This window comes from Thermobia domestica, chromosome 5 (genome assembly GCF_964235325.1).
Source record: "Thermobia domestica chromosome 5, izTheDome1.hap1.1, whole genome shotgun sequence".
NCBI classification, from domain to species: domain Eukaryota; kingdom Metazoa; phylum Arthropoda; class Insecta; order Zygentoma; family Lepismatidae; genus Thermobia; species Thermobia domestica.
The window spans coordinates 106239434-106251960 of NC_137458.1; the positions used below are offsets into that span (position 1 = coordinate 106239434).

Consider the following 12527-nt stretch of genomic DNA (forward strand, 5'->3'; position numbering starts at 1 on the left):
ACTATTTGCCTGTGTATATATATATGCATCCGTAGATGTAAAAATATCTATGTAAAAACAGGCAAAAGATTTGATTAAGCCTATGCCTTTTTACGAGGTTTTCAATATTAAAACACCGTTTTCTCAAAAATACAATTTTGTGACATTCCTTCTATTTTCCCCTTACCCTTCAAATATACTCTATACATGTTCAACTCTCTCTTCCACGGGAACTTAAATGGAACATGTAACTTGAAGATATTTTGCTAAAATAAGGATTTTCAAAGTGTTTTAAATGTTATAACAGCGCTTGTAGTACATGCTTTTGGGAAATAAAGTTTACAGGAAGATGATTCTGAGAAGTATTCATGGCACAATATTATGTATTTAAAGCGAAGAAAAAATAAAAAGGGCGCCAGAAAGTTTTTTTTACAAGAATTTAAACATAGTGTATTTTTCTTCAAATGACAACTTCTATGATTCTTTCCACTCTGAATCTAAGGTACGGCTTTTTTAATGCATTCAGTGCATTCAGAACTTTATAAAGGTCTTACGTTGAAAAAAATGGAATCTTTAAGTTTAACGTCCCACGTTGATGCGGTTAGGCTAAAGGAGATGGTGATAATGAGAAATTAGTTAAATGGTGGAATGAAGAAAGTTGGAGGAAACGGGAGAATCCCGAGAAAACCCACGAGCACGGTATTTGCCACCACAAAGTCCACACGGCGCGAGCTGGGATCGAACCAGGGACCCCAAGCACTGGAGGTGAACGCTCTACCACTGAGCCACCGCGCCCCCGGGTCTTACGTTCAATGTTGTATATCTTAGCGCGAAAGCAACTAATTCGCTCAAGGAAAGTCCAAAATCTAATAAGAACCACTTCCAATCACTTGATCACCTTAATTGCACCAATAATATACCAACAAAAAGCTCAAAAACCCAGGTGGGTTTTTCCGGGCTGGGCCCAATTGGGCAAACCCTGAACACAATACAATACACACACACACACACACACACACATATATATATATATATATATATATATATATATATATATATACACGCAAATCACAAAAGAATAATTGTAATCTTTCGGCAAATCTAGTCTGATGGCCCCCTTTAATTTTATATATGCCAGGTGAAATATTTACATGTCGCCTGCCGCAAACCATTTAAGAGAAAATAAGAAAATTAGCGAAAGAATTATAATTTTTCAACAATTATTTCGAGCGGCATGCCAATAGTAAACCTGCAGGCAGAATTAGGTAATACTCAAGCAGACTGTTTTACCAAATTTTGACGCATTTCTTGCATCTTCCGGTTTCTTTTTGCAGAACATGCACTAAACGAAAAGAAATCCTTAAGTTTAATATCCCACGGTCTTGCCGGTTAGGCTAAAGGAGACGGTGATAATGAGAAATGAAGAAAGTGGGAGGAAACGGGACAACCCCGAGAAAAACCACGAGAAAGTCCACACGGCACGAGCTGGGATCGAACCAGGGACCCCAAGCACCGGAGGTGAACGCTCTATCACTGAGCAACCGCGCCCCTCATGTACTAAATGAGGAGCTCTAAAAGAAAAAGCGAAAAAACTTCTGTTATGTGGCCAGTAAAAAAGCACGCATGCTATCCGAGTCAGGGCAGAAGCACAGCAGGGGGCCCGAGCGACAGCGTAGCGAGCAGGCACGTCAGCGACAAGGCAGGGGGGTACGCATAAACGAGGATGGTGCAAAAACATTTACAATATTTGTAATTATTCTTATCTTCAAAAACACTTAATTTCGAACCTAAAAAAAAATACCTTTTACAGCTAACACACGAGTGTTACTCCGCCTTTCTTTCTTACCTTTACGACAGAAAATAGTGTATGTAGGGCTATTGCCTCTGTTCTGAATTTTTCTTCTTGAATAAATCTTTTCCACACTTTGCGCAGTTGATTTTACGCGCTTCACCATACCATGACTCTGTAGAAACTTTATAATCCTTCTCTCTTTATAACATAATTCTTAAAAAAAAGTTTACATTACGGCCATCGCAGATGTTCACAACTGACGTATGAACCGGAAATTCCCGCCGCTTACTTCTACCCTATTTGCATTCAAAATCCATGTCAATAAGCTGTACAATGATAGAAATAACTTACATTAACACTCTCATTCCTTCACGAAAAAATATTTCACATCATATTTTATCTATAAATTTTGTTCTCGGCGTAAACGTCTGCTCGAGAGAACCCAAGAATTATTATAACCCAGTGGTGTATTTAAGGGGGGCTTCCGGGTTTAAGCCCCTTGAAATTGTACTTACTATATTAAAGTAAATGAATTATCTTGGAGAACAACGTTAGCCAAGCCCTTCTCCCCTGAAAAAAAATCGTAAATACGTCATTAAAATGGTAATATACGCGCAATTATCCCGTCACCAAAATAGAAATGTACGTGCCTACTCCCTTCTGGAGCATCCCCTCGCCCCCCCCCCCCCGCCTTCATCCTCCCTGACTCGGTTAGATGGCATTCGTGCTTTTTAGTAGCCCCGTAAAACAGATTGGTTTGTATTTTATGGGCTTCTTATCCACACATCAGGAATCAGTATAAATACGCAAATCGTAAAAGAATTGTAATTTTTCGACAATTAATTCTGACGGTCCCCTTGAATTTATAAGTCGCTTGGCGAAAATCATTAAATAGACAAAAAGAAGGAAAGTAGCGAAAGAATTATATTTCACTAAGTATTCCGAGCAGTGCTTCTTCCAGACTTGTCTTTGGGAGGGCAGTGGCTCCCCGGAGCAGACCAAAATAATACGTTTATAATAATAACTAGAATAGCACAAGCAATGCCCCCGGAACATTTCTTTTGAAAGAAACACTGCTTTCGAGTGGCACACCAGAAGTAAAACTGCACGCAGAATTATTATAACCTGTCATAAAAATGGTAATGTACGCATCTTTTTAAACTCTTTACTTTGAGCAAGGCAGTGGTATTATGTCAGTACATAGTATTGCCGAATGACCATTAGCGAGTGAAGGCGGGTTAGAGCCCCGCAGGGCACGTTGTTTTCTCTTTCCTTCTTGGGAACTGTAACTGCAGAAACCGGTTCAGATCAATTGGTCATTGTCACTGCCTTGACTAAAGTAAGGACTTGCCCGCATATTTTCCCTTTGGAAGCATCCCCTCGGTCCTGCTGACCTCCAACTTCGCAATGCTCTGACTCAGACAGTATTGGTGCGGGAAGCTTCTAGAACACAGGTCCCCATATAGGTTAATAGATGTTTCTTTTCTGTACCAAAGTAAAATATTTAATTCACATAGTATTGCCGAGCGAGCGTTAGCAAGTGAAGGCGGGTTAGAGCCCCGCAGGGCACGTTGATTTCTGTCTTTATTACAGATAAATGGGAAGAGAAACCTGTGTTCTACAACCCTGCCTATTGATGCTTTGGTGGCCACGTAGTACAGGCTGATTTATATTTTTTGCACTGTAGTTTTTACGTCATACATCCGGCAACGTATATATATACGCAAATCATAAAAGAATAACTATACTTTTTCGACAATTACTTCTGACGCTTCTTTTGAATTTTATCTATTCCATGTGACGTATTTCAAATCGCCTAGCGCAAATCTTTAGGAGACAATAAGGCTTGTGTATAGCCCGCTCCCTCCAGTTCTTTGTCACCGGACTACTACTACTACTACTACTACTTATATCGAGAACAGAACCCAACCAACCCCTGCGGGGCTTCTAACCCGTTCCTACTACTATTGCTACTAACTACCACTACTACTACTACTATTGCTAGTAACTACTACTACTACTACTGCTACTATTACTACTACCGCTACTAAAGCTACTACTACTACTTATACTAAAGCTTCCTTACCGCAAGATTTACATCTTAAATCTTTATAACATGCGATTCCGATTCATTATGAACTAGTATGAATCGTTAGAATCACTATGATTCGTTAAAAATCACTGGGGGGAGGGGGCTATACTCAATCCGACAATAAAAAGAAAATTATTAAAAGAATCTATTTTTCAGCAATTATTTCGACTGGTGAGCCGAAAGTAAACCTTCAAGGTATTTTATGTATAGAGATGAAAAATAGAAATCTAGCATCCCATACCTTTATTAATTTGTAAACAAATTTCTCGATAATACATAGTATACATGAGAACCCCCTGATCTGCGTTTCTTCTGTGTTCTATTACCATTTCTACATGAAATACCATAAATTTTCTACGTAGTGCAATATAAGAAGTACCCATGTGCACAAGACATGCTATATGCGTTAAATCCCCCCCTCCACACACACATAGTCATAGATAAAGTACAAGGGCACTACACATGCAGATATAAAGTACAGGTACGTTCTTTTTTTATTTTCGTATCAGTCGATAAGTAAACAAAAGTCGCTTTGTTACCCCCTTTGTAAGTTCGTACATACTCAATGAATAATCCCTAAAAGTATGAGCGTCCTGCTTATTCGGGAACTGATGCAGCTTCATGTATACTATACAGACACTCAATCACTTATACAGACAATAAAACTAAATTATTTTATGTAATCGTTATACTTACCGACTTTTCTTGTCTTTCTTTCTTTCTTCTTCACTATTAACAGTGTTGAGGTGTGCCTCCGACTTGGGAAACGTCTTCTTTTAGGCTATAATTGTTGTGTTTGGTAGTTAAACTCAGCTCATTATTTCCGTAAGTTCCCATATATCTTCTTCAGTTAAAGGAATATTACGAGCAATATACATAATCTTCGTCTTCAATATTACTTTTTCTATATAAAGATATCTTCTTCAACATGATTAAATATGCTGAGATTTATTTTATTTTATTTATTTATCTTTTAAATATTCCTTCTTCTCTTGGCTTGTGAATTCAACATAGCGCGCAAGGAATGCTGGTACCTTTGATAAACAAATGACGGTTGATGTAGCGATGCTAATTAGCTATCTCACACACTGGATATCATAAATTTCAAATTTTTAACAAATATATTTCTTTGGTGCTGCTATAATTAGTATAATGATTGGTAATAATGCTACTACGATACTCTCGTGAGAGAATTTATTGAACATTCGATAAACTATTCTGGAAATAATTCTAAAATATTGCATGAAAATATTTCATTTAAGTTACAGGACAAGATAACAAACACATTTCCATACAAAATTAATAGGAGTTTTAAAAATATTTCTTATATTACGAACTAATTTATTTTTAAAATATTCGAAATATTTTAAAAATTATATTTCATATGTTTTCTTGTAACAATAGAAAAGAATGTAAATGCCAAGTTGGAAAACATTTTATTCTGTTTATAGGCCTATTCTGTTTCCTTTATCATGTATGAAAAACATTTTTTGTGTTACTTAGAAAACATTTTCTCTCTCAACTAGGGGTAAAAGTACGGGGGGACGCCGCCCCCACCTCGAAAAAATATATACGGCGTCTACCCAGTTCCTAAAAAAAATTACAATGGGCAAAGATAGGCAGGGTGAACGGCGTGACGTCATCCGCTACCTACAGTCCCCCAACCTTTTCAGATCCACTTTTACCCCTGCTCTCAACATTGAAAACATATTACATTACATTCAACACAATATTTCTATTACAATTTGTGAAAATTTTTCATACATTATTTTCCTACTAACGTTCTAAAAATGCACATCCTGTTCAGTGGCATATTTACGATTTTGTTTCGTGGAGGGAATCTTTGCTAACTTTATTCCTGAAAATGTGAAAATTGTGCAGGATATTTAATTTACTTTAATATAGTAAAACAAATTTCGGCGGGGGAGGGGGCTTAAGCCCGGAAAGTTTATTTAACGCCACTGCTTCCTACACTTCATTAAATGTTCTCCAAACACATTTTAAAAGTATTTCCGGCAAATATTTGGGATACTTCTCAGATATAACAAGGAATATGTTTTCTCCAGTAACGGCAGAGTATATTCTGAAAACAATGTAAAAATGTTTCTATAATAGACCTATATCAGAAAATGTTGTTCACTAAAGACACACAATATATTCCAAATTACAATGGAAAACATCTTCTATTCATTTTTAATGTTTTCTTTTACCTATTTTAAAGTTTTATATTCAAAATTCGATAAAATATTCTGGAAATAATACTAAAATATCATACGAAAGTATTTAATTTAAGTTATAGGAGAACATTTTACTTTTGTAAAAAATTAAGTAAACCTTTTTAAAACATTTCTGAAAAATATTTCTTATATTACGAAATAATTTATTTTTAAAATATTCTAAATGTTTTTAAAAATATATATTTAATACGTTTTCTCGTAAAAATAGAAAATATTACAAATAACGTATTAGAAAACATTTTTTAAATATGTGGAATATATTTCGTTTGATTGCTTTCCGTATGGAAAACATTTTTAGTAACATTTCGAAAATATTTCCCTTCTCAACAGTGAAAACATATTAAATTAAATCAAAAACAATATTTCTAATATATTTTGTGAATATTTTCCTGGTTTTACTTTCCGGCAAGCATTCTCAAAATGTACTCCAGGTAATTTCTAAAATGTTTTACAAACATTTTAGGGAAAATATTTTCGTGAAATATTCGGAATACATTGGGGAAACCAGCATGGAAATCTTCAGAGAAGGAAAACCTTTTGGAAACCAAGGAAAATATTTTCTTTTGATTGAGGAAATAATCCTTGCTGATGGACTGTATCACACAAACGCTAGTTCGTTCTGTAATAGTTTGGTTTAATAATATTGTTAATATTTCTTACAATTCCCGAGTTAAAATAAAATGCACATTGAACACTACGATGATAGAGCTATAGGCTACGCGCTCACTCACACACTGCTGCTATACACAGTTTCAACAAGCACCTACACCTTTCTTCTTCTTCTTCTACAACTAACAAGCTACATTGAACAAACATCTTTAAACAAAACTAAACAATTTAAATAAACAAGTTAGGACTAAACATAGCCCCCGCCCTTGAACGATCTAGTTCAAGATACACACAAGAAATGAATTAGTAATATATTGGAAATGAAATATAAAAGAAAAACAAAACGGTAAATGAAAAATGTCTTTTTTCAATCAAATGGCAATGGGGATACTTTCACAACTGGTCTTTTGTAAACTCCATCTGAAGTCTTTACAGTCACTGCACGAACAATGTTATCGCTTCCTGGTTGAATATTTACAATACGTCCCAACTTCCATTTTAAAGGAGGTAAGTTATCTTCCACAAGTAAAACTAAATCACCTTCCTTCACATTGTTGTTTCTTTTCCACCACTTTGGACGCTGTTGTAACATAGATATATATTCCACACTCCACCTTTTCCAGAAGTTCTGCTGAAGTCGTTGCACTAATTGCCATCTTGACAGTCGATTATGTTTCTTTTCTGTATAATCTGGTTCAGGTATTGCCAACATTGGAACTCCAATGAGAAAATGTCCTGGAGTTAGACTACACAAATCATTGGGATCTGAAGACAAAGGGGTAATTGGCCGTGAATTCAGGCACCCTTCAATTTGACACAACACGGTTGACATTTCTTCAAAATTTAATACAGCATTGCCTACTACTCTTTTCAGATGATACTTCACAGATTTAATTCCGGCTTCCCACAATCCACCAAAATGTGGTGCATGAGGTACATTAAAGTGCCACTGTATGCCTTCCTTACTAAGATAATCTGTGACACTAATATTATGATGATCAGATTTTTCCAACGTAAAAAAATCTTTTAGCTCTTTGTTAGCTCTGACGAATGTTGTGGAACAGTCACTAAATATATCTGTTGGTTTTCCCCTACGAGCAACAAATCTTCTTAGAGCAGCTAAGAAAGCTTCAGTTGTACAGTCACTCACAATTTCTAAATGGATTGCGTGAGTAGTAAAACATACAAATATTGCTATATATGCTTTGTAAGTTATTCGCACTCTGCCTTTAATTGCTTTGAGATGAATTGGCCCACAATAATCTATTCCTGAACGACTAAACGGACGACTGGGATTTACTCTTGAAGCAGGTACTTACGGAAGGAACTTACGGAAATAATCAGCTGAGTTTAACTACCAAACACAACACTTATAGCCTAAAAGAAGACGTTTCCCAAGTCGGAGGCACACATCAACACTGTTAATAGTGAAGAAGAAAGAAAGAAAGACAAGAAAAGTCGGTAAGTATAACGATTACATAAAATAATTTAGTTTTATTGTCTGTATAAGTGATTGAGTGTCTGTATAGTATACATGAAGCTGCATCAGTTCCCGAATAAGCAGGACGCTCATACTTTTAGGGATTATTCATTGAGTATGTACGAACTTACAAAGGGGGTAACAAAGCGACTTTTGTTTACTTATCGACTGATACGAAAATAAAAAAAGAACGTACCTGTACTTTATATCTGCATGTGTAGTGCCCTTGTACTTTATCTATGACTATGTGTGTGTGGAGGGGGGGATTTAACGCATATAGCATGTCTTGTGCACATGGGTACTTCTTATATTGCACTACGTAGAAAATTTATGGTATTTCATGTAGAAATGGTAATAGAAAACAGAAGAAACGCAGATCAGGGGGTTCTCATGTATACTATGTATTATCGAGAAATTTGTTTACAAATTAATAAAGGTATGGGATGCTAGATTTCTATTTTTCATCTCTATACATAAAATACCTTGAAGGTTTACTTTCGGCTCACCAGTCGAAATAATTGCTGAAAAATAGATTCTTTTAATAATTTTCTTTTTATTGTCGGATTGAGTATAGCCCCCTCCCCCCAGTGACTTTTAACGAATGATAGTGATTCTAACGATTCATACTAGTTCATAATGAATCGGAAAGGCATGTTATAAAGATTTAAGATGTAAATCTTGCGGTAAGGAAGCTTTAGTATAAGTAGTAGTAGTAGCTTTAGTAGCGGTAGTAGTAATAGTAGCAGTAGTAGTAGTAGTAGTTACTAGCAATAGTAGTAGTAGTAGTGGTAGTTAGTAGCAATAGTAGTAGGAACGGGTTAGAAGCCCCGCAGGGGTTGGTTGGGTTCTGTTCTCGATATAAGTAGTAGTAGTAGTAGTAGTAGTCCGGTGACAAAGAACTGGAGGGAGCGGGCTATACACAAGCCTTATTGTCTCCTAAAGATTTGCGCTAGGCGATTTGAAATACGTCACATGGAATAGATAAAATTCAAAAGAAGCGTCAGAAGTAATTGTCGAAAAAGTATAGTTATTCTTTTATGATTTGCGTATATATATACGTTGCCGGATGTATGACGTAAAAACTACAGTGCAAAAAATATAAATCAGCCTGTACTACGTGGCCACCAAAGCACCAATAGGCAGGGTTGTAGAACACAGGTTTCTCTTCCCATTTATCTGTAATAAAGACAGAAATCAACGTGCCCTGCGGGGCTCTAACCCGCCTTCACTTGCTAACGCTCGCTCGGCAATACTATGTGAATTAAATATTTTACTTTGGTACAGAAAAGAAACATCTATTAACCTATATGGGGACCTGTGTTCTAGAAGCTTCCCGCACCAATACTGTCTGAGTCAGAGCATTGCGAAGTTGGAGGTCAGCAGGACCGAGGGGATGCTTCCAAAGGGAAAATATGCGGGCAAGTCCTTACTTTAGTCAAGGCAGTGACAATGACCAATTGATCTGAACCGGTTTCTGCAGTTACAGTTCCCAAGAAGGAAAGAGAAAACAACGTGCCCTGCGGGTTTCTAACCCGCCTTCACTCGCTAATGGTCATTCGGCAATACTATGTACTGACATAATACCACTGCCTTGCTCAAAGTAAAGAGTTTAAAAAGATGCGTACATTACCATTTTTATGACAGGTTATAATAATTCTGCGTGCAGTTTTACTTCTGGTGTGCCACTCGAAAGCAGTGTTTCTTTCAAAAGAAATGTTCCGGGGGCATTGCTTGTGCTATTCTAGTTATTATTATAAACGTATTATTTTGGTCTGCTCCGGGGAGCCACTGCCCTCCCAAAGACAAGTCTGGAAGAATCACTGTTCGGAATACTTAGTGAAATATAATTCTTTCGCTACTTTCCTTCTTGTTGTCTATTTAATGATTTTCGCCAAGCGACGTATAAATTTTTCACTTATAAATTCAAGGGGACCGTCAGAATTAATTGTCGAAAAATTACAATTCTTTTACGATTTGCGTATTTATACTGATTCCTGATGTGTGGATAAGAAGCCCATAAAATACAAACCAATCTGTTTTACGGGGCTACTAAAAAGCACGAATGCCATCTAACCGTGTCAGGGAGGATGAAGGCGGGGGGGGGGGCGAGGGGATGCTTCAGAAGGGAGTAGGCACGTACATTTCTATTTTGGTGACGGGATAATTGCGCGTATATTACCATTTTAATGACGTATTTACGATTTTTTTTCAGGAGAGAAGGGCTTGGCTAACTTTGTTCTCCAAGATAATTCATTTACTTTAATATAGTAAGTACAATTTCAAGGGGCTTAAACCCGGAAGCCCCCCTTAAATACACCACTGGGTTATAATAATTCTTGGGTTCTCTCGAGCAGACGTTTACGCCGAGAACAAAATTTATAGATAAAATATGATGTGAAATATTTTTTCGTGAAGGAATGAGAGTGTTAATGTAAGTTATTTCTATCATTGTACAGCTTATTGACATGGATTTTGAATGCAAATAGGGTAGAAGTAAGCGGCGGGAATTTCCGGTTCATACGTCAGTTGTGAACATCTGCGATGGCCGTAATGTAAACTTTTTTTTAAGAATTATGTAATAAAGAGAGAAGGATTATAAAGTTTCTACAGAGTCATGGTATGGTGAAGCGCGTAAAATCAACTGCGCAAAGTGTGGAAAAGATTTATTCAAGAAGAAAAATTCAGAACAGAGGCAATAGCCCTACATACACTATTTTCTGTCGTAAAGGTAAGAAAGAAAGGCGGAGTAACACTCGTGTATTAGCTGTAAAAGGTATTTTTTTTAGGTTCGAAATTAAGTGTTTTTGAAGATAAGAATAATTACAAATATTGTAAATGTTTTTGCACCATCCTCGTTTATGCGTACCCCCTGCCTTGTCGCTGACGTGCCTGCTCGCTACGCTGTCGCTCGGGCCCCCTGCTGTGCTTCTGCCCTGACTCGGATAGCATGCGTGCTTTTTTACTGGCCACCTAACAGAAGTTTTTTCGCTTTTTCTTTTAGAGCTCCTCATTTAGTACATGGGGGGCGCGGTTGCTCAGTGATAGAGCGTTCACCTCCGGTGCTTGGGGTCCCTGGTTCGATCCCAGCTCGTGCCGTGTGGACTTTCTCGAGGTTTTTCTCGGGGTTGTCCCGTTTCCTCCCACTTTCTTCATTTCTCATTATCACCGTCTCCTTTAGCCTAACCAGCAAGACCGTGGGATATTAAACTTAAGGATTTCTTTTCGTTTAGTGCATGTTCTGCAAAAAGAAACCGGAAGATGCAAGAAATGCGTCAAAATTTGGTAAAACAGTCTGCTTGAGTATTACCTAATTCTGCCTGCAGGTTTACTATTGGCGTGCCGCTCGAAATAATTGTTGAAAAATTATAATTCTTTTGCTAATTTTCTTATTTTCTCTTAAATGGTTTGCGGCAGGCGACATGTAAATATTTCACCTGGCATATATAAAATTAAAGGGGGCCATCAGACTAGATTTGCCGAAAGATTACAATTATTCTTTTGTGATTTGCGTATATATATATATATATATATATATATATATATATATATATATATATGTGTGTGTGTGTGTGTATTGTATTGTGTTCAGGGTTTGCCCAATTGGGCCCAGCCCGGAAAAACCCACCTGGGTTTTTGAGCTTTTTGTTGGTATATTATTGGTGCAATTAAGGTGATCAAGTGATTGGAAGTGGTTCTTATTAGATTTTGGACTTTCCTTGAGCGAATTAGTTGCTTTCGCGCTAAGATATACAACATTGAACGTAAGACCCGGGGGCGCGGTGGCTCAGTGGTAGAGCGTTCACCTCCAGTGCTTGGGGTCCCTGGTTCGATCCCAGCTCGCGCCGTGTGGACTTTGTGGTGGCAAATACCGTGCTCGTGGGTTTTCTCGGGATTCTCCCGTTTCCTCCAACTTTCTTCATTCCACCATTTAACTAATTTCTCATTATCACCATCTCCTTTAGCCTAACCGCATCAACGTGGGACGTTAAACTTAAAGATTCCATTTTTTTCAACGTAAGACCTTTATAAAGTTCTGAATGCACTGAAAGCATTAAAAAAGCCGTACCTTAGATTCAGAGTGGAAAGAATCATAGAAGTTGTCATTTGAAGAGGAATACACTATGTTTAAATTCTTGTAAAAAAAAACTTTCTGGCGCCCTTTTTATTTTTTCTTCGCTTTAAATACATACTATTGTGCCATGAATACTTCTCAGAATCATCTTCCTGTAAACTTTATTTCCCAAAAGCATGTACTACAAGCGCTGTTATAACATTTAAAACACTTTGAAAATCCTTATTTTAGCAAAATATCTTCAAGTGACATGTTCCATTTAAGTT

General features: G+C 36.9%; 1 protein-coding gene across 1 annotated transcript in view; it reads right to left on the reverse strand.

Annotated features, from left to right (window-relative positions):
* Nucleotides 1-7076: 7076 nt before the first annotated feature.
* LOC145685205 (uncharacterized) overlaps nucleotides 7077-12527 on the reverse strand; it is a 40864-nt gene continuing 35413 nt past the window's right edge. The window contains exon 2 of the mRNA XM_081757563.1: nucleotides 7077-7800. Within this exon, the coding sequence (XP_081613689.1) occupies nucleotides 7077-7800 (724 nt within the window). The remainder of the gene's footprint in view (nucleotides 7801-12527) is intronic.